Source organism: Protopterus annectens, chromosome 1.part1, assembly GCF_019279795.1.
Source record: "Protopterus annectens isolate FY-2018-M chromosome 1.part1, PAN1.0, whole genome shotgun sequence".
Classification (NCBI taxonomy): domain Eukaryota; kingdom Metazoa; phylum Chordata; order Ceratodontiformes; family Protopteridae; genus Protopterus; species Protopterus annectens.
In genome coordinates this window covers 1,264,508,322-1,264,532,073 of record NC_056726.1, presented here as the reverse complement: position 1 = coordinate 1,264,532,073, position 23,752 = coordinate 1,264,508,322, and the positions used below count along the sequence as shown (strand labels likewise).

The window sequence follows — 23,752 nt, the reverse complement described above, 5'->3', positions numbered from 1 at the left end:
TTATCTACTGCTCCCAGAGTTTTCACAAAGTGCCTGGCTCCTGTCATTGCTTTTTGCAGGCAGAAGAAAATTCAGATTTATCCATACTTGGTCGACTGTCTAATTCAATCAAATTCTCAGGAACAGCTGTTAAATGATATAGAATTTGTAAAGACTCTTCTCTCTTCCCTGGGTTGCACTCTCAATGAGGAAACAATCAAAAATGGCGCCATCCAAAGAGATAACATTCCTGGGAGTGAGTCTTAACACAGCACCCAGATGATATATCTCACCCAAGAGAAGCAGACAACTCTTTCAGTTTACTTCAAGGACTTGGCAAGCCTGTCCCAGCTCCCTGCACGGAAATACCTGCAAGCTCTGGGATTCATGGCCTCTTGCATTCTCATGATTCCATATGCAAGACTGCATATGAGGAAATTGCAATGGTACCTCAAGAACATTTGGTGTCAACACACACAGGACCTGCATGTGATAATTCTTCTGCTTCCATGTCTGCAGGCAGAGTTTCTATGGTGGGCAACAGCCTGTCTACAGAACAAAGGCATGTCTTTTCGCCCACCCCTTGCCACTCAAGTTCTTACCACAGACGCATCGGACTACGCCTGGGGAGCTCACCTGAATGGCAGATGCATACAGGGAAGTTGGAATGCCCAGCAGATGCACCTGCACATAAATTTAAAGGAGTTGATGGCAGTCCAGCAGGCCTTACTAACTTTCAAGCATCTTCTTTCTCCAGGGACCCTGCTTGTCAGGACAGACAACACCACAGTCATGTGGTACATCAACAAGCAGGGAGGGACTCATTCTTACCTCCTGTGCAGACAGAGCATGAGTCTTTGGTCCATAGCAGCATCCCTGTGCCTGCATCTTCTAGCTCAGTTTCTTCCAGGAAGGCTCAATGTTTTGGCAGACCAGTTGAGCAGACAGACCCTGGATCCTCACGAATGGCAGCTGAACAGAGCAGTTTTTTACAGCATCATTCAATGTTGGGCCACTCCTCAAGTAGATCTTTTCTCCTCTCCAGACAACCATCTTCAACCTCTTTTTTTGCACCAGACACCATCACAGCAGAGCTTAGAAAGTGGATGCTCTGCCCTTCCCTTGGATGCTGCTGTCAGTTTATGCCTTCCATCCTCTTCCTCTTCTTCCTGGACTATTATTGAAGATCAGAGACAAATGACCAAGGACTATTCTCATAGCTCAGGACTGGCCCAGACAGCATTGGTATCCATTGCTTCGCAGTCTCTCCCAATTTCTTCCTTGGCATCTTCCTCTGAAGCCAAATTTTTTGGTTCAGGAAGGGGGAAACAGTCTACATCCACATCTTCAGTCTCCCCATTTGGCAGCATGGCTCATTGTATGACTCCTTCCTTTTCTTCTTCCCTTTCCCAGCAGGTGGTTGACGTGCTGAGGGAGGCCAGGAGGCCTAGCACTAGGAAGTCCTACGCTGGCAAATGGGAAAGGTTCAATCATTGGATGCAGGCTAGAGGGGAATCTTCTTCTCATCCTACCCTTCTGCTGATCCTAGAATACCTGGCTGATTTGCTTCAGGGTGGTCTTTCTTTTTCCTTTATCAAGATCCATGCTTCAGCCATTTCTGCTCATTGTTCTTTTGAATAACCCATTTTCCCTCATCCCCTGATGAAAATATTTCTCAGAGGTGCTTGCAACTTAAGACCTCCCAGAAGGGCGACTACTCCAGCCTGGGATCTTAATTTTGTTCTAGAGAAACTCATTCTTCCTCCTTTTGAGCCAGCTGCCACTGCAGATTTAAAGTTTCTCTTGTGGAAGACTGCCTTCCTCTTGATTATAACTTCAGCAAGGAGGGTTTCGGAGCTGCATGCTTTTATGGCTGTGTAGCCTTTTCTTATTTTCCATGCAGATAGGGTCTCTCTGAGAACCAACCCCTCCTTTATGCCTAAGGTGATTTCTAGCCTGACTCTTAATCAGTCCATACACCTTCCTACCTTCTTTCCTAATCCTCGAAATAGAGGTGAAAGAATCCTATATTCTCTTGATGTGCATAGACAGCTCAGGTTTTACCTGGGCAGGACTAAAGACCTTCAAAAATCAGCACAGTTATTGGTTAGTTTTGCCCCTGGAGCCCAGGGCAAGGCTATTTCTAAGCAAACGATTTTTAAATGGATTGCACATTGTATTACTTTTGGTTATTCCATTCATGTCAAGGTTCCTCCTCAAGGGGTTAGGACCCACTCAACTAGAGCAGCTTCCACTTCTGCAGCCTTTTTAAGGGGTGTCCCTACTAAAGACATTTTGGAGGCTGCCACTTGGTCTTCTGTTCACACTTTCACAAAGCATTATAATTTGCCTTTGTTTTCAAGAGCCAGGGCAGGGTTTGCCACTGTTGTTCTGAAGGGCATTATCTCTAATCCTTGATTCTGTTGGTTCCTCCTCCCTTTTATCTGGGCTTTGGTAATCAACCCATTGGTTAGGACTGCAACAGTGAAACACTATGAACATAGTACAGTTGTGTACACTTACCATAAATGTAGATGTACGAGTGGATTCACTGTTGCAGTCCTGGTTTCCCTCTCTCCTTCCCCTTTTTTCTCTTTTCCTAAGGTACAGGCTAAATTTGGTATTATTTGCCAAAATAGCTTTTTGTTTAAGCCTTGTTTTCTGGGGGCGTCTGACTGTTATGGCAAGAAAGACTGAGGAAGTGACGTCAGCTGCCTCCTTTTGTATGCCGATGTAATTTTTACTTATCTTTGGTATTCTGGCCGATCGGGGGCTACCAGGAGCCGGATAACCCATTGATTAGGACTGCAACAGTGAATACACTCGAACATCTACATTTATGGTAAGTGCACACAATTGTACTTTCTTCATATCATTTGACTAGTTATATGTTTTAAAGGATTTGAAATGCAATTTATCTGGAAGATCATTACTTGCTTTGCACACCATTCATTGTAGAATAAAATGCTTGTGATAAGCAAAATGGCTCTCATCCAGACTAACACTGAGAATGACAGACTACAAAAGCTGTACATATACTTATCTTTCGAGTACCAGTTTGAGTAACAATGTCCTTTCTGGGCTGCAGCATTGTATAGCAAAAGAGTAGTGATCATCTATTGAAAATGATGCTGTAAAACAGTATGCATGAAATGTATAACATATTCTTCTCTTATAAATTTGATGTTTAATTTATATGTTCATATCCCCTGGCAGATAGAAGAGCTAGGCAAGCACAAAGATCACAACAGACCTATGCAGACTGATGTGGGGAAAGCACACCTTCCTGAAGGTAATGTAGGTAATGTCATTACAATTTGGTGTGTACATGCTTTGCATTTAAAACTGGTCCAGGAAATCAACATTTTTTTCACTAATGTAACTTACGCATCTCTTATGCCTTGCTGGTATTAAATAAGGTCTTATTATCCTGTATGGCAATGCTGGCAAACAAAGTTCAACCTACCTTACCATATCACCCCTTATTTATGTTTCTGACAGACATTTAAGTGTGAGGCAGTCAAGCTTACTGAAATGTTCCAGAAACAGAAGTTACCATAACAATGGTTTAGAATGAATGCCAATGAATGGAGCAGGCCGACCACGCTGATTTAAAATTCCAGTTGTTTGTTTATTGTCATACTTTCCTTTTGGGGTGTATGTAAAATTAATTTGAAAGCATATGTGGACTGCAGACTGTTATTATGGCTTCATGCTTAGAGATTATTAATCTATTATCTAAAATGAACATGGAGGACATAGGGTGGAGGGCATCTAAATAAATAGGCGATGGAGTCACAGGGACTGTCAGCAGATACTGACTGGCTCTCTCCAGTTGTCCATTTTCCTACCTAGGCCATAAGTTACAGCACAGTGTTAACCAATGTCTAACTTCACCCGAATCCCACGGGTCTATCCAATTAGTTATTTAACGGACCTTTTTTATTGTTTAACCTCTTCTAAAAGATTTTTTGATACATCTCAAATCTTCTGTCTAAACAGAAATAAATAACAGCAAGTTTGAGCAATATTTCTTTGTACCTATCACTTATAAACTCAGGATGTGCAGATCTACTGTAAAAGCTGTTTATCTCTTAGATTCCATTAATTCCATTGAGGTATACAATTGTCATAAATGTACCTTCTGTTTCACCTTTATTTGGGAGTAGCTACAGTATAGTAAATTCCTTTAGTAGACCTTCTCGTTTCATATTGATCATCCCCTGCTGACTTTTGTTCTTCTTTAGTGGCTCCTTATCAGAAGTCTGAGACTAAATAATACAAATCCAGACAATATGAAAATTAAAGTTCAATTTAACAGAAGTAATAGAGAACTTTTGAAAGTCACTCTTATACATTTAAGGCATTTTTGAACTCCCATATGTGAGGCATCACCCCCATGCCCCCATTACTTAAATATATTAACTCTGAGATCACTGTACCTTGGAAAAGAGGGAATACTCAGAGAAGTAGTAGTTTTTGAGTTAATAAATATTTTTACGCAGTTACACTTAAATTCCCAGTTTCAGGGATTGAAAATACTGTCCTTACACAGGTCTCTGCACAACTGTTGCATCCAGATTTTTCATTTTTGTTTGTTTATGAGAAAAATGCTTGCATTGATGTAAATATAGCTGCATGAAATGTGTTAGTTAATAATATTTTGGAAATTAGTACATTTATAAAACTCAGTCTCAACACTGAAGGTAAAATGTGGCAGAGGATACCATAGTGTGTTATCTCTATCCTATATCAACCGCTTGATCAAAGAAAAAGTGATACAATAAACAGGCGTTAACATTCAAAAACATGCATACTGGACAGCCTAATCAGCATGATTATGGTAAACCTAGAAACCTCAAAGAAAAGAGTTCAGTAGTGTGCAGCATGGATATGTTTACATTTTCACACAGCTAAACAACTTGCACATCATAATCTGTTAATTTTCTCTCTATAAGTGACAAAAAAGTCTACAGATAGCTAAACTACGCTACTATGATTGCTCATTGTCCAACAAAAGTTACACATGCACGCATAGACATGTATTAATTAAAACAAAATGATGGGTTGGGGGGTCAGGAATAGAAGTAGGAGCAACAATACAGCATCATTATACCCATTTCAAAAACAAGCAACAGAACCAGCTATGATAAATGTATAATGTGCAAGAATCTGCATGTACATGCTGCACACATGATTAGTGCATGTGCAGGCATCTGCATGTACGTGCTGCACACATGATCAGTGCATGCTTTACACATACCATGATAGACGTGTAATGTGCAAACATCTGCATGTACATGCTGCACACATGATCAGTGCATGCTTCACACATACTATGATAAACATGTAATGTGCAGGCATCTGCATGTACGTGCTGCACACATGATCAGTGCATGCTTCACACATACTATGATAAACGTGTAATGTACAGGCATCTGCATGTACATGCTGCACACATGATCAGTGGATGCTTCACACATACTATGATAAACATGTAATGTGCAGGCATCTGCATGTACATGCGGCACACATGATCTGTGGATGCTTCACACATACTATGATAACATGTAATGTGCAGGCATCTGCATGTACATGTTGCACACATGATCAGTGCATGCTTCACACATCTACCAAAAGGAAGAAGCTAAGCGAGAACACAACATTACATGTATACAATGACAGTGACACCCTGACCCCATGTGCAGAAATGGGGAAAATGGGGTTGTGAATGGATGGATGAATGGATTTCCCATTTGTCCTTTATGTATGTATATATGTATGTATTAATTTAGCAGTATAATCCACTGATGGGTATAGGTATATAAGGATTTACCAAAAGCTGGCATTTTTTATAGGTAGGTACTAGGCTATCTGCCCAAAGGCATTTATAAGCCTAGCTGGAATGTGTTGGCTTTCGCCGCCCCCTTAGATTAGCTCCCTGTGCCTCTGTCCAGCAGAGCCATTGAAGTGATCCCTGGGATAAAGTTTCTGTTTCCCATCCACTCGTCAAGGTTTCTCTTGAAGAGGGTTAGTGAGGAGCTCTGCCTAATGTAGATTGGAATCTTATTCCAGGGCATAAGAAGTCTCTGGGACAGGAATCTATCCCTCCAGCACATCCTATTTATTGTTGTGGTGAGGTTTAGATTCCTGGATCATGTGGCTCAAGGGGATAAGATTTTCTATAAGTGGAGCGTGTCCATCAATTCTGGGTTGGACATGGCCTTGTATGTCAGGCAGAGATCACCTCTGAGCAGGCTGTATGCAACCGAGTACAGCTGGAGTTTCTTCAGTCGAGCTGCATAGGGCATCTGCTTGAGGCCAGTGATCCTCTTGGTAAGGTACTTCTGTGGTCTTTCCAGTTGTTGCAGGTGTCTTGTACGGTACATCCCAAATGGGGCATTGTACTCTATGATGGGTCTAATGAGTGATGAGTAGAGGGGCCCAATGACCTCTTTCGATCTGAATGCAAACCCATTTGTGATTAGGTGGGCCACATAGAAGGATTTTCTAAACACTTAGGCATTGTGATTATCAAAGGAGAGGTTACTATCTACTTGGGTCCCCAGATCCCTTATTACGTCTTCCATATTTAGGGGGCTACCACCTATGTGATAGTTTGTGGGTACTTTGTTTTTTCCAAAAGGGATGACTATGCACTTTTTGGCATTTAGCTTGAGGCCATGGTTTTGACACCAGGTATCTGTCTCAGTGAGACCCTTTTTAAGGATGTCTGTGTCAGCTGGAGAGTAAATTATAGACTCTAGTTTGCAGTCATCTGCAAACTTGGTCAGCCATAGCCTTCCTGTGCTTGCCTGTACCTCCGAGAAGTATATGCCAAACAGGAGGGGTCCTAGGACTGAGCCCTGGGGAACGCCACTTGTAACTGGTTTAGAGTCAGACCTAGCTCCCACAACTCTTACCATGTGGGTTCTGTCCGTGAGCCAGTTGGCAACCCATCTCATGACGTAGGGGGTTATGTTCAGGCTGGTGATCTTGTCTATAATACCTGAGTGGGGAATGGTGTCAAAGGCCTTTGCAAGGTCTAGGTAGGCTGTGTGGGCCACCTTTCCCTCATCTATAGCCTTGGTAACTGTCTCAAAGAAGTCCACCAGGTTTAGGAGGCATGATCTGCCCTTAACAAAGCCGAACTGGGTAGGGCCAAGTGTTTGGAGGTTCCCAATGTCTCTGTTAATGAGATCCATGATGATGTGCTCCATAGCTTTGCAGACCAAGCTAGTCAGGTTTATAGGGTGATAGTTCCCAGGGTCCGTTGTGGCTCCATCTTTGTGGAGCAGAATAACCGTTGCTGTGAGCCACTCTGTGGGCTCATAGCCTGTGGAGAGGCTGAGTTTAAACAGTGTGTTTAGGTGAGGGGTTAGCTGATCTTTGAGCTCATGTAGAACACAGCCTGGGACACCGTCCGGTCCCATTGATGCTGTGTTTTTGGCTTTGGAGAGGGCTGTTTTAACCTAAGTGTCTGTGATTTCAGGGGTACTACATTCTTCTGGTATAGTTATGGGCCCTTTTGGGGGTGAGAGGGAGGTGAAATTAGCACTGAACCTGTCTGCCAGGATGTTGGCTATATTGGTCAGTTCAGTGTATTTTGTGCCATTCTGTACTAACTCTGAGCAGATCTGAGAATTGCCACTTAGATTCTTGACATAGCTAATGAATGCCTTGTGGTTATCTTTGGAGTCCATGCCAATTTTTCTTTCGAAGCTAGCCTTGGATGATTTTATGAGGGAACGTAGTTTCTTACTGATACTGATCAGGAATTTCTTCCCTTGTTGGGATTTTACTCTTTTCTGTACTAGTTTCCTCCTTCTATTGTATAGCTTGTTTGTGGTAGGGGTCCACCAGACTGGTTTCCTTTTCTTGGAGGAGTGAGTCTTGGTTTTGTTTGGGATAGCATGATCCATGCATTCTTGTAGGTGCCCGTAGAGTGCATTAGTAAAGGATTTTGCAGCTTAGACAGCATTATCCTTTAGCATGGGGGCTTTGAAACTTCCCACCTCGGTCTTAAGTAATGTGAAGTTTGCTTTTGAAAAGTTTTTTTACAGTGGTTTTTTTGACTGGGGGTGGTGGCGGAATGTGGATATCCAGAGTGATTAGTTTATGGTCAGATCTAACCAACGAGGGGTTGACGTCTGGTGTGGAACACCGGTCGCCCATGTTGGTGATGATCAGGTCCAATATGTTGTCATCTCTGGTGGGGGTGTTGACCAGTTGATCCAGGGCATTTGAGTTTATAAATTCTAGGAAATGTTGGGCAAGGGAGTTTGTACTTGAGTAGTTCTCCCAGTTAATGTTTGGGTAATTGAAATCACCCAATATCAGGGTGTTTGATAGGACCTTTATGTTTCCCAGTGTTTCCAGGAATGCGGAGTGGGGGTCCTGGGACATGGTGGGTGATCTGTAGCAAGCTATAATTTGAATAGCAGTTTTGGCCATTGTTAGTTGCACATGGATGATCTCTGAAGTATCATGCTGTGTCACTAACCTGGAGGTGTGGGTATCCTTGATGACTATGGATACTCCCCTGCCTTTTGTATTTCGGTCCGGGTTTTGTGGCCAAAATGTATGGTATGAGTTGTAGCCTGGTAGTGCTGGGGTGCTCTCTGGAGCCTTAAACCAGGTTTCTGTTACTGCACATATATCGATTTTCTCCATACTGAGGAGTTGGTGCATTTTGAGGTTTAGACTTCTGGCATTGAGTAGCATTGCCCTCAGTTTTTTTGTTACTTGCGCTATTTACGGTGGTGTTTTTTTCTTTTGAGCCTTGCCTAAAAAAGGCACTATGGGGATGGCAAGAGCCTTGGCCAGTATTCAAAAGCCTAAGCATGACAGGTGCAAGCCGTCTCTAGAGAAGCAGCGTGGCTTGTCGAGAATGTCATCCCAGGCTGACAGACACTGGATCCCCTTTGAATGACACCAGAAGTTTAGTCAATTATTGAAATTGATCATTTTTTCTCTATACCGTGGTATCATTCTTGGTAAAGGCAGGATGCTACTCAGGGCCAGGGTCATACCGGCCTGGGCTATGTGATCAGAGAGCTCCTCCATGTCTCTTTTCATGTAGTCCAGGGAGGTACGGCTCAGGTCATTCAAATCAACATGGACAATGACAGAGTAATATTTGTACTTGTTCTAGAGTGACCTGAGTGCTTGTGTTATGTGGCAGATCCTGGCACCCGACAAGCAGCTAACAGTAACCTTCTCCTTGTTTAGCCTAGTGAGTGGGACGTCAGTGTGCCTGACTATAGAGTCACCTATTACCAGTGTTGTTGGGTATGTTATTTTGCCTTAAGGGTTGTGATTGCATGGCATACTGGTTTTGTGAAGTATGTGTTTCATGGTTTGTGTTGAGGGGTGGAGGCTGCTTGGATGTCTGCTTTGGAGGTCTCTGTTGCTTTTGCAGATTTTTATTTAGAGACTCTCTGTATGTTTTTGTGTATTTACGTGTTTTTTTTCGGGTGTTGGTTTCATAGGTCTATGTGAGACTGGTGGTGTGATGCAAGTAATTCCCTTCTCCTCTTGACTGCCTGGTCCAGTCTTGGGTTGAGAGAACTTAGCTTCCAGTTTGGCTGTATAATTGCATCTCTCGCATGTATTAGTGTTTGGTGGAAGGAGGAGAGGGTTGTCTGTGTACATGAGGCAATTGTAACATTGCCTCAAAATGCCCAGATTTACCAGTTGGACCAGAGAGAACACCTGAAACTGCCCTTTGAACATGCCTAGATAGGTACAGTGAACTGTTTTACTGATTGGCTGATAAGGTCGAATAGAGAGCCTTGTCTTTCTCTACAGTATAGGGGGGGTCTATTGTTAAGGTTTATTAGTGCTTGCTATGAATTTTGAGCAACTGCCAGGATTAGAAGTGAATGTCTTGAGTGCTTAAGTTGAATGTTTGTCTAGTTCCAAGAGAAAAACTGAAGAGTAGACTTTGTGGAGCCGGGAATAGTTATACCCTAGCTAACCGGCGCTGCCCGGTGCGCAAAACCACGCAAATGTGGGTTTTATAGCAGGGAAATTAAAGAGATAGAAATTAGCCCAAAATAGCCAATAAACTACTAATTTCTTGGCTGAAACCACTCCTCCAGGGACAGATAGGCTGCTCAAACTCCCTCTCTCACAGTGAACCGAGAAACTTCCTTCTATCCAAGTAAGGTATTGGCAAACACAGAAACGTGTAACACAGCCCTGAATTCAGCACTAACTATATATATATATATATATATATATATATATATATATATTTTTTTTTTTTTTTTCAAAAATTAAAGCAGATACAATCAAAAAAAAACTTTAAATGGCTATCACACTTGAGTGTGTAGCCTACAACAGTTAAACAGGTAATTTAAACACAAAAATGACTTTGTTAAAGTACAGGCAGTAAAATATGTACAATATGTAGCTGAAACAAGCTTTTTAAATCACAGAAACTCTAGAAAATCGGCGTTTTAGGCGGAATTAGCTAAAGGCAGCAAGAAAATGCAGAAAAATGATACTTAATCACTCCAAAGTCTCTCTTTTGTCTCTCTGCTGCTGTAGATCTCTGCAGGGCACCAGGCAGGAGCTTGCTGAGCTGTATACTAGCCCAAAAACATCGCAAATGCGGGTTTTATAGCAGGGAAATGAAAGACATAGAAATTAGCCCAAAATGGCCAATAATCTACTATTTTCTGGGCTAAAACCACTCCTCCAGGGACAGACAGGCTGCTCAAAGCTCCCTCTCTCACAGTGAACAGAGAAACTTCCTTCTATCCAAGTAAGGTATGGGCAAACACAGAAACTTGTAACACATCCCTGAATTCAGCACTAACCTGAAAACTGGAATATACTAACTTTGAAAGGTGGGAAAACAAGTATTTTTTTTTTTTTTTTGTTTTGTTTTTTTCAGAAAATAAAGCAGATAAAATAAAAAAACACTTTAAATGCACAGAAGTGGCTATCACACTTGAGTGTGTAGCCTACAACAGTTAAACAGGTAATTTAAACACAAAAACGTCTTTGTAGTGCAGGCAGTAAAATAAGTACAATATGTAGCTGAAACAAGCTTTTTAAATCCCAGAAACTCTAGAAAATCGGCATTTTAGGCCAAATTAGCTAAAGGCAGCAAGAAAATGCAGAAAAATTATACTTAATCACTCCAAAGTCTCTCTTTTGTCTCTCTGCTGCTGTAGAACTCTGCAGGGCACCAGGCAGGAGCTTGCTGAGCTGTATACTAGCCCAAAAACCTCGCAAATGCAGGCTTTATAGCAGGGAAATGAAAGAGAGAGAAATTAGCCCAAAATGGCCAATAAACTTCTAATTTCTGGGCTGAAACCACTCCTCCAGGGACAGATAAGCTGCTCAAAGCTCCCTCTCTCACAGTGAACAGAGAAACTTCCTTCTCTCCAAGTAAGGTATGGGCAAACACAGTAACGTGGAACACAGCCCTGAATTCAGCACAAACCTGAAAATTGGACTATACTACCTTAGAAAGGCGGGAAAACAAGTATATTTTGGGGGGGTATTTTTTTCAGAAAAAGCATAATTACTCATGCTTGTCCCTCATGATGAAGCCAAACCACCCATTGGTAAATCCTGATATACCCACATCCAGTCATGGATTATTCCTAAATTAATACATACATACATACAAACAAACATGCATACATACATAAAGCACAAATGGGAACAGGAAGTAGTAAACAGGCTTGTATGTGGGAGGTAAAAGGTGTAGAAGAGAAGTAGAATAAAACGTGCAATTGCAAGGGAACTTACAGGTGAGGTTGGAAAGTGTACAACACGGAAAGAATTTAAAAAAAAAAACATCTTTTCTGTGGCCCTGAATACTATAAATCCAAAACAAGTGCAATGATTAGTACACCATGATAGAACTCAAGATGCTTTATTAACAATAAATACAAAAGGTAAATGTTTTCAAACATCGGCTTTTCATCAGATCAGACCAAACAATATTAAAAAGCCTTTGTAATGTTCCTCTGAAAATCCTCTGACAAATCTTAACCAGTCTAAAGCTAGATTTAATACATATCCAGCCATTCAGTCTCACGGCTTGCAGACACTGAGAGAAAACTGCCATTGAGTCTCTCTCTCTCTGCATTAACACATTCTTTGAATCACCTAAATAACAAAGAGCACCAAACGTTTGGTACAACTTAGGCAACAGAAAGTGGAAAGAGTTGTTGCCTATAACAAGAAAAATAACCAGTGATCTTGTAGAGGAAATTTTATGAAGATTTGTATCAAACAGAGAAGCAGGTAAATTAAGAAAAAGTACAAATGGAAATATTTATGGAAGACTTAAATATGCCAAAGTTAGAGGTAGATGAGGTTAACAATTAACAGTTAAAATAGGAGGCGGTGAGATACAAATGGTGATGTATAACCAAGCGGCAGCAAAGTCACCAGGAATAGATGGTATTCTGATGGAAATTTGGACTCTAGGAGGGAAGAAAGTGATAAAGATCTGGAAGGTTTTCTTTAACAGTATTATAAAAGGATGGGGAAGCAGCAACATCCTGGAAAAAAGCTGTTGTGACTGTAACACCCAAAGATGTTTAAGACCCATCTGATCCAGCTTCACATAGGTCCATTTCTATTTTTTATTTATTTTACTTATTTTACATTTGTGTACCGGGAATGCCCGACTGGGCAGAAACCCATTTTCAGTGGAGGCTTGAGGAGAAAAGCTACATATAATAAACATTGGATAAAAATATACATAGTAATGCTTTTATACAATACATGGGAGAGAATACAAATAGAATTTACACAGCTTGCATAATTTTACAGGATTGCAGCTACACAGCATTTATGTAAAGATAATGCTTTTGAATAAAACTTTATCTCCAGGCTGATTGTTGGTAAAGGAATAAAGAGTGGGGGGCTTAAAATTTAAAGTATGAGAGTGAGTGAGAAGTAGGTTATGATATATATATATATATATATATATATATATATATATATATATATATATATATATATATATATATATATATTCAGTTTCTGTTCAGACTTGTAAAAGATGGAGACGTAGGAAGTATAGATGAAGGAGAAAGATGGGATAAGGACTATTAAGGGAAGAATAATTCAGGTGGGATAGTGACTGCTTGTCAGACAGATATTTTCTGAAATTCAGCAAGATAAGGGAAGGAAGGGGAGTGGGGGGTTAAGGTACATTGTTAGTTTTCAGAGCAAGATAGACATTTTAATAGTATTATTATTTACCCTGTGCTGTTACAGGGGTAAAGCCATAGTTGTCAGAGTATGTAAGAAACAGTAGTATTAATATTTACCCTGAACTGTTACAGGGGCAAAGCCATTTGCCTGTTAAATAACGTCTGAGTATTTTTTTTTAAATTGAGTTGGGTTGGAAGTGGTTCTAATAGAAGGAGGAAGTGTGTGCCAGGTTTTTGCTACTTAGCAGGAATAGAGAAACTATGATTATATTTATGTCCAAAATGACTAAAGTAATGGCAAAAGTGATTCCAAAATTGATAGATTGGATCAATGTGGTTTTGTGGAGTGGAGGCAAACATTTGACAACATTGGTATTACAATGATGAAAAATAAAGAAGAAGAATGTAAGAAAGTACAGCTGCTGTTGGTGGGTATTGATGCAGAGAAAGCATTTCGCAGAGTAAGTTGGGATTTTATGAGTACAATTTGTTTGTGTCTTCCGGCTTTTCCCGGTTAAGGGTCGCCACAGCGGAACTCCGGTCCGCTAATGATTGGCAGTTGATTTTTACGTACCGGCTTGCCAGGCCTGACGCACAAACTTCAAAGAAGGTACGCCCATTCACGCATGTCTCCACGCAGAAGACACTCTAGCTGAGAATCGAACCGGACAGCATCTTACTGTGAGGCAACAATGCTACCGCAGCACCACCACCGTGGGTGGATTTTATGAGTACAATAATAAGGTTAATTAGAAGGATATACGAGTGATCGGAAGCAAAAATCAAAGTAGGACAGTTTCTCTGTTAAGTTGTGTCTGAACAGAGGAACCAGCTAAGGGTGTCCTCTTTCCCTTTTATTTGCATTGTATTTAGAACAATTGGCAATGAATATATGGGACTCAGAATTTCAAGGATATAATTGGTATGGTGTTCAAGAAAAGTTAGCTTTATTTGCAGATGATATTATTTTGTACCTGATAGAACCAGAAAAGGACATCTCTTTTTCTACCCAGGTTTAATTAGCAGTTCACATGACTAGTGGATCAGTAAGGAGGGTTGGATATTTACATCCGGTGTGGGCGTATGGGTGTTTCTCATGTCTGATTCTTGGTGGAGGATGGAAATGTGATAAGAAGAAGCATGTCCAGAGTAGGGGAATGGGGAAGGACTTTTGCTTTGCTACACATATGGGGAGTGATATAGCAACATGTTCTCATTGAGCATTTGCCCAGAGGATATACTGTGGACCTCAGGGGAGGGAGGGATGGAACCAATAGTTAAGAAATAACTCCCCAGCTGAAGGTGATGGCTAGACCCCCAGAAAGCCCTTATGTTTTGCTCCAGCTCCAACTTGCATTGGAGAAAAGGAGAAGCTGATAAATACAGTGATGGTTGTGGGGCAGTGTCTGTGTATAAGACTGAGAACATCTATGGCCAGTTGGTACAGGAATTGTCCGAGTCTTTGGATAGACTTGAGGCAGAAATGATGGAATGCAAACTACATAAGTTTCAGCGTGATATCCAGGACTATTCTAATAATAAACAGTTTTCTTGGAAACAATATCACTAGGCTGTTAGATTTGCTAAGGGGAATCATGTAGCTGCAACAACTAAAAAGAACAGAGTTTGAGGTTCTGTATTGAAAAGCAGTGGGGTGTCAGCATCTTTAGCTGATGATTTTTTTGTCTGCCCTTGAGACTGATACCGATATTTCATCTGATTTACCGGCAGCTAAGAGAGCTGATAGTTTTAGCAGTTTAATAAATGGTGTAGGAGAATGGGGTGCAAACATCATAAGAAATCAAGGGGTACTGGAAATTCACAACCAGTGCTGTGACCCAGCTGAACTGTAATAATATTGTGCATAATATTTCTTCTGTTTCTTTGCTTAATAAGGGTTTAAATTTTGTCCCCATGACACTTGTCTCAGAAGTGAGGCTGGTGCAGGACATTAAGGATTGTTGTCATCATTTAAATTTATTATTATTTTTTAAAGACAAGTACCAAAGCAGTTTTAATTATTTTAGGTTTAAACCTTCTTCTTTTCAGTCTCCTAGAAACAAATATGTGATGGCTTTTGAACAAGCTGTGTTAAAGGAACTACATTTTAATTTACATAAAGACACTGTTTATCATAATTTAACTTTTAGAGAAAGATTAGCACTAGACTATTTAAGCAGGAATACTGATGCAGTGGTTAATCCTACTGATAAGGGAGGTGCTGTTTTGATATGGGGTACTCATGAATACTAACAAGAGGTTCTTACCCAACTAAATGACCCTAAGTTGTATTCTAGGATATATTTAGGTCCCCACTATGCAATTTAAATATGATATTGATCAATTTTTGGAACTAGCAGTTGAGGAGGGCATTCTTGATATGAAGAACAGCCAACCGTGGATGACCCTAATAAGCAATATATTTATATGTTGCCTAAGATTCATAAAAATTCCAAAACCCCCCAAGGACGTCCCATTGTGGCAGGCTTTGGCTCACTAACGGAACCCTTTTCAGCTTTTTAACACATTTAAAATCTTTATTGCCTGCTATTTGATCTAGGATTCATGATAATGCAGAATTTTAAAATATATTAAAAGATGCACAAATGGAAATGGAATGATGTATGTGTACCTTGAACGTACACCAATATCCCACATTCAGTGGGTTTGCAAACTCTGGAATATTGGATAAATAATGTTAATTTATATAGTCCACATTACAATACCTTTCTTTTGTGTCTCACAGAAGATGTTTTCACTAAAATGTTTTTTATTTTAGGCAGGAGTGTTATTTGCAGTTACAGGGTACTGCTATGTGAGCCCATTTTGCTCCCATATATGCTGATTTTTTATGGGGTATGTTGAGCAATTTTTTGATATATGATGTCAGTCATAAAATCTATATTGACTCTAATGATATTTGGCCTCACTATTTGTATGACTGCTGGTTTGATTGGACATCTGATTTGGAATTTTTGTTGGAATTTGTTCAATATCTCAATGATGGTAAGTGGATTCTTTGTTGAACTTTAAATTATGATACTTCCAAAATTTTATTGTTGGATGTATTGGTTGAGAAAAAGTTGTATGGAACTGTTAAAACGTTCTTATACAGGAAGGAATTCCATAAAAATCCTTAATACAGGCATCTAGTTGTCATCCTAGACATATAATTAATAACATTCCTTTATCACAGTATTATAGGGTAAAAAACAATTTGTTCTGAAGTGGAAGAATTTGGTAATGTTCGTCAAGATTTAAAGCCTAGATTTATTTATAGAGGTTATGATCCTAATATATTGCAGCAAGCTTTGGATAACACTAATAATAAATCAAGGGATAAATTATTAACATATCAAGAAAAGAATGATCGTGTTTATGGTGAGCAAAAACTAAGGTTGGTTACCACATTTAGGAGCAATATTAGTTCTTTTCACCAGATTGTTCACAATCACTGGTTTATTTTACAGACAGACAAATAGGTGCTGGAAATTCTCCCTTACAAATGTTCTTTTTCTTACTGATGTGGTAAAACTATAGGAAATTATCTTAGTCACTACAAAACAGAGTTGAATGTAGTACATGAAATACAAACTAATTTGGATGCCAATGTTTTAAAGGGGTCTTTCCCTTGTGGTACATGTACAAAGTGTGCTGTTATTTCCAAAAGTAAGGAATTTACATCAGTGAACACTCCTAGAGTTTATGAAATTAAAACTAATATTACTTGTAATTCACAATAGGTTATATATTTAGTTACATGCTCTTGTTCTGCTTTCTATGTTGGAAAGACTCGATTTTTTAAAACATGTATATTTGAACATCTTAGTGACATTAGATGTCAGCGTGAATCTAATGCCTTGTTTAAGCATGCGCGTAAGCATCTTAATGCCCATTTTCATTTTTTGGGTATTGACAAAATTATGTTTAGTGGTCCAAATAAATTAGGATGGAAAAGAACGCTTAGTGCAAAGGAACATTTTTGGATTGTGAAACTAGGAGCTTTATTTTCTCCTGGTTTGAATGAATATTAGTTTAAGTTTTGTATTTATGTATGAGTCTATGTCTTTCAATGTGAGTCCAAGGAATTGTGATGTCATCTTCAAGGAAGTGATAAGTAACTGCTAAATATTTGAATTTTATTATCAAACTAAGGAAGACTGTTGTCAAAACTGGAATATGTTTTTAAATTAACTAAATAAAGAATAAATTGTTGAATTGGGTTTGGAGAGTGCTGGCCTTTACTTTTTTCCTGTCGCTGCTTGCTTTTTGCTGTGCGGTTTCACCTACCTTGTGAATTGCTGTTGTTGCACTGAGTAGAACGCTATTGAATAAAGTGTGTGGGGGCAGGCAGAAAAAGCTAAAAAAATCATTAAGACTGTAAAACCAAGAATTAAGTCTGTGATCATAAATACAAGATAGAAGTTTCCTCATGAGAGATATTAAGGAAAATAAGACAGAAAGTCATGTTGCTTTACACCTTAATTAAGTTTGTGTGTCACATGTGAATGTCTAGAGGGTTACAATACTAGAGTAATGTAAAATATGTATCTGAGGTTATTTTTATGTTAAGAATAAACTTTTATGCAAAGAAAGTTTATTCGTTATAAAATATGGAACTTTAAACCCAGTTGAACTTGATGAAATTATTTAGAGGTATTTACTTAAATGAACCTTAATTCTTATTGGTCTTTTTCCAATATTACTCTTTTTATTGACTTGTATATCACTTATTTGAATTTAAACTCCTTAGAGGCATAAGCTGAAGCACTGCAGAGGTGAAATAAAGGTCATCCAATGGTTTCATCCTCTCAGCATCATAACGAGTGATCTGCTGAATAGGAGCAATTAATTTATGTACCTGCCTTTGTATAAAATGAATTTATACATTCTCTTCACTGACACCTGACAGTAGTGATGACCCGGGGCTAAGGACAGTACACCTAAGCAATGCTGTCTGAAAAAAATCCTTGTGGGTGTTCTTCAAAACAAGATATTTAAATATACTGTATTACATTAAGTATTAGCTAACATTTTGTATGCCAACATACTTACTGGCATTATTCAAGGTGTACCTCTCTTCCTGGCACGTCCACTAATGCTGGTACAAGCAGAAGACTGATAAATAAATTAGGATTGTATTTATATATGAGTATATACTTTTCAATATGAGTCGAAGAGTGACAAAACTGGATAAGTGAAGGAATTGGATAAGATCATAGGTAAGTATTAGGCTAGCTACCCTGTGAGCTACTTTAGACCTAGTCAAGTTCACTTTCAAATGTGGGACTCAAACCCCGTACCTTGCATCTTGCAACACTTTAACTATTATGCTAAACATTAGCCCCATTTATTCATAACTGAATACACATAGCTCTACTAGATGGAATTTAATGCCAGTATCAGGTACAAAACTTTCATTAAAACTTTTTCTTGCTTCTGTAGAGTCCAATGTGGAAGTGACAGAGCTGAAACAGAAGAAAGCCCGCCTCACTGAAGATTTAAGTGACAGGATTCTGCATCAACCAGGTCCCTTAGAGCTTCTGGAGAAGAACATTCTCCCCCTCGATTCTAGCATCAAAGATGCTATGAAAGGTACAGATCTGCATTACAGAGTCAAATTCTGAAGGTACAAGAGCATGAATATTAAATAAGTACTGGGTGTCTTAAACCTAGTCAAGATTTAGCTGAATCCTATGTTTCCAGTTTGCCATCCTGTACAAAGATTTAGGCATTGTTAGGGCATTGCTGAACAGATATTATGGGAGAAATAATTTATAAATGGTGTGCAGAAAGACATTTTTTTCTGTAATTCCACAGGGTATTTATAGACAAGAACAGGAAGCAAAAGCATTTCAATCCGTGAAAGAGTTGTAAAACCTATGCAATACCCATCTTGTTACATCTTACTGAATCTGCAAATGAAGTACATTCTGTTAGAACTATAAACAGCAGAAAAGGTTGTGGTTGTGGCTGTGTATTTCATCATTTAAAATTAATCTCCTTGGCTAACCTATTATGTAAGAAATGGAGACAAAGTGAGGTGTTTGTGTGTGTGTGTGTGTGTGTGTGTGTGTGTGTGTGTGTGTGTGTGTGTGTGTGTGTGTGTGTGTGTGTGTGTGTGCCTATGTTCATGTGGAGAAGGTGTGGATTACATTTGTAAATATCAGATTAAAATTACATGTAAATGCTTCTAAATGCATCAGAAACAATGTTAATCAGAATGTGGTTCTGTTTTCTCATGTAAACAATTTTTGAGATTGTGCAAAAAAAGTATTCATCCATGCTTTTGTATGTTGTTTGTTTTATCTCTTTCACCTAATGTATACTGCATATCTACTATGGATCAGTTACCGCTGATTACATGAAATACAAACTTTGCTGATTGCTTCTGACAGAATGTATTTACAATATGCTTTGAATATTTTCAGCAAATTCATGTTCTACATCCTGAAGCTCAGTTATTCAACAATAAGGCAGAATTATTTATAGGAAGAATTTCTTCTGCTGAAACAGGAATGTTCAAGTTGGATAAATTTGAACTTGGTGTCAAAATATTACTTTTCTTCAAATTCACAAAAGAAGGTACAAAGGCAAATATCTGAATTTGTACAAACCTCTGTGTTTTTTTTCTTTTATCTGAGTAAGGGCAACCTTTGAAGTAATTATATTAATTTGCAAGATGTCTGTTCAGGTTTTGGGCTTTGCTTGCTTTTATCTTCCATTGACCATTTGAACTCCTGCTAGAGTTAAGTATAAGTTTTATTTAATTTATTATTTTTTTTGACCTGGTAAACCCATATAAAAAGAATGGTTCAGTCACTGACCCGGGCAACAGTAAATGCAATATGTATGGACAGTATTGAGTAGCCAATCCACCAGTGTGCTTTGGAAAACTTGAAGAAATAAAGAGAACCAGAGAAATCTCACCCAAACAAAAAAGAATATAACATACAATCTGCATTCAGAAGTCATGCTGAGCTGACGGCTGGAGGTGTTACTCAAAGCCATTTATCCACCATGCTGCTATTTTTGAACTCACTGCATTTACATTTATAAGTTGCATAATTTTCAGGTGATTCTTAACCTCCAAATTCTTACAATATAGACTTCAGAGGCTAATGAAGGCTTTCAAGCTGAAAGCCTACAACACTGTTCCCCAGCTAGTAACAAAGAGCTTATTAGCAACCTTTTGCAAACATGTAACTAATCCACAAATCTTTTCAACTGAATAAATGAAGATAAGGCAGCCCACAAGCTGTATGGAAGATATTACATCAGTGGAATTTATTGCAATTTGTAACGTCCATTAACAAAGCTGTACCTCACCAAGGAACCAAGCTGTACAAATACCTCCCACACAATGTATTTGCCTTCCCATAAATTTAAGTGACAACCACTTGGCCAGTCTATGATTGGCACTGTTCTGTCTGGCAACACAGAAATATGTTTGATGGGACTTCCTCAATTTCCTTTGTGATAGAAAACCGTCACTGATCATTCTGACTCTATATCAGGTTGCAATATTTCTTAATTATATTTTCAATGGATTCTTTTTCACAAATTAAGAATTTCTAAATAATGTCAATTATGATTTTGTTTAGCATTTGTTTTAATTAAATATCTAATCTTTAGTTTCTTGAATCAGCCCTATCTCTTGTGCATTTATGTTGCATAAATGGTGGTAGTTTTATTATTCAGAACTTCTGACATTTGGCATGCAATAATATTAGCAATTAGCTAATAAGACAAGACTACAGGGTGTGTCATAGTTATGCATTTTATATACCTGTTCATTTCAATATTATAACTATGAAATCTTCAGTTACTGGTCAATAAATAAAAAAAAGGTGTGTAACTGTTATCATGGAGATGGCCACAAATCAGTCCTGAAGGCAAAGCAGAGTCTGAGCCCAGACTCTGCAGTGTGTCTTTACAATCAGCCAAGATCATCACTTATTATGCACTTTCTAGGGACAAGAATGACCACTAAAGAAAAATGTCCACTGCTATACTGATAAGCGATTTCCTCTAAGCAACAGTCATTCTCCAGTTTATGATCATCTTTCAGGAATGCAGCAACAGAAACACCCAAAGCAAAGCTGCTTCAAACAAGTATCTAGACGGGGGATATCAAGAGTCAGTTATCCAGGTAAAGGAATACTAAGAGTTTCTAAGCTGGTGAGGTAGGATGCTCTTCTATGGCAGGGCTACCATTGCCAAAATATTGATGAAGACTATTGGTAGTGAAGAAGGCCAAATGGAACCATATTGTACTGGAAGTTATACCCACTCAGAACAAACAGGAGAACCCTTCTGGGTACACATCAAATGCTGAGATGTCCAAAGGTATCCATCATGTCCAATGGTATCACTCAGGCACTCTGTGGGAGAAAAGGTGTGATCTCCTGTAAGGTAATTATACAAAAATGAAAGTATCAGACATGCTGGCTAAAGTTGCTGAGATGTAGAATGAGATGTAGCATGAGCTGAAAATTAGAACTATTAGAATCTAAAACCAGGACAGCCTCTACATCCCCTTTGAGTAGATGAGTCTTGCCCTGTTTCAATAATTCTGCTGAAGCAGATTGGTCTGCCAGTGAAGCTTTTTCTGCAGAGAACTAGTGAGGTCCAGAACATGGCCAAATGTGACCAAACTGAAAACCCATTTATCCATGCTGATGGTTCTCCAAGCTGGAACAAACTTGAAAATCTGCTGTATCTTCAGGCAGTTCCAGACAAATGTCAGGACTACAGAAGGGCAGGTGATGCAGATGACCTCTTCAGCAGCTTAGCTGATATTGCAGAAGACAACAATATGTGATATTAAACAACCTTCCACGGGCAGCAAGGAGGTGTCTTTCTCTTTTACTGTTGGTCAGCCTAAAAGATGCAGTAAACAAACAAGCAGTAAAGGTATGGAAAAACCCACAACAGAGGCGAAGGCCTTCTTCTCCTCAACAGGACATTAACCAGGTCCTGAAAGGGCTGGCCAGTGTGCCCCTCACACAATTTAAGCACATCCAGGATCTTGTTCAAGAGTTCTTTCTTCAGGAAGAATACTTTCCGCCATGCTTTCATGCAGAGGAACATACCTGAGCCCCTGGCTATAGGCAATGATTGTGCTCAATCAAAACTGCCACGGGAAACATGTTATCATACTGTAGATGACACCAGCAGAGTCTTACAAAAGTCTTCCTTCAGCTCAGACTCAAGGATTCCTTCAAGTGTTTAATCAGCCTTCCTTACAAACTGGGACTGGAATAAGCTCAAACATGGAATAGGAATGTACACTCTCACCACACCTGTCAGGAATCAAAGAGGAGAAATGTTGTAATTAACTAGAAATGTGTGAGATAAAAGCGATCACAGAGAACTCAAAACTGGAATTCTTAAAAGGTAATTTTACCCACTCATGGTGTGGAGTCTTGCAAAGGAGAATCTGTCTTTTTTTTTTGGGGGGGGGGGGTGGCAAAGTGACAAAGCCAGGATGCCTCTAAGGCTCCATGACATAAACATTGCAGAGCATGTTGTAAATTCAAACAATTGTGAAATTATGTTTTTACTTGTAATTATACAAGGAAGCATGCCCCCTGCAGCCCACATGAGGGAGCTTTGTCCTAGACTTGTTACCTATCTATCTATCTATCTATCTACCTATCTATCTATCTATCTATCTATCTATCTATCAACTCTGAAGTCTCTCTACCATGGAGAAAAAAAGGCAAAAACAAAAGTAAATAAAGGGGCTTTAACTATGGGCGGCATTTACAGTATGCAGATTTGAAATTTCACTTGGAAGCCTTTCTCAGTTTGTAATAATTGTGGTTTAAATGATTGCCTTCTCCCTTTCTTAATTTTTACAAGTGTTTAGGGATTCTAATAACCTGACAGTAATAGAATCTCTCATATTTTCTATAGATTTTTGTAAGCCAATATGTATACAGTCCACCATCTTGAGCTGTCATCAGTAATCTTTCATTTTTTTATAGGTTAGGTTCATATGTTGGTACTAGGCTATCGGCCCTAGGGCCTATGCAAGCCTAGCCATAACAATTCCCTGGATATTTCTTCCCACAATATTTACTTCTCTGGACCCCTGTCTAACAGGGCGACTGACATGATCCCCGGAGTGAATTTCCTATCACCTCTCCTTAACCATTCATGTGTCAAATCTTCAAGAACATATGGTTGTTTAGCAGTTCTCTGTATTTACCACTGTAATTATCGGCTTTCGAGATTTCCCTCTAGTTCTTCATGTCATGGTCATGATATTTATGCATGTATATATATATATATATATATATATATATATATATATATATATATATATATATATATATATATATATATATATATCATATTGGCATACAATTTGTTAAAATAGACCATTGTCAAAACTTCTTATGAAAGATCTGTGTCAAGGATCACTTTGCATTCTTATTAAAATAAAAAAAAAAGGATTCAAGTTGGTATAGCTTGTTTAAACCATGTTTTCTAAACTAAAACAAGAGATGAGAGCTTTCACCATTGACAGAGCTTCGTCAGAACTAAGTTATACACAGTAGCAACAAACAATATAT

The 23,752-nt window shown here is 39.0% G+C and overlaps 1 protein-coding gene across 1 annotated transcript in view; it reads left to right on the top strand.

The window, feature by feature from the left end:
- Window positions 1–23,752, top strand: part of LOC122816112 (myocardin-like) — a 573,216-nt gene that overhangs the window by 306,891 nt on the left and 242,573 nt on the right. The window contains exons 4-5 of the mRNA XM_044088880.1: window positions 3,196–3,271; window positions 18,615–18,764. Of these exons, the coding sequence (XP_043944815.1) occupies window positions 3,196–3,271; window positions 18,615–18,764 (226 nt within the window). The remainder of the gene's footprint in view (window positions 1–3,195; window positions 3,272–18,614; window positions 18,765–23,752) is intronic.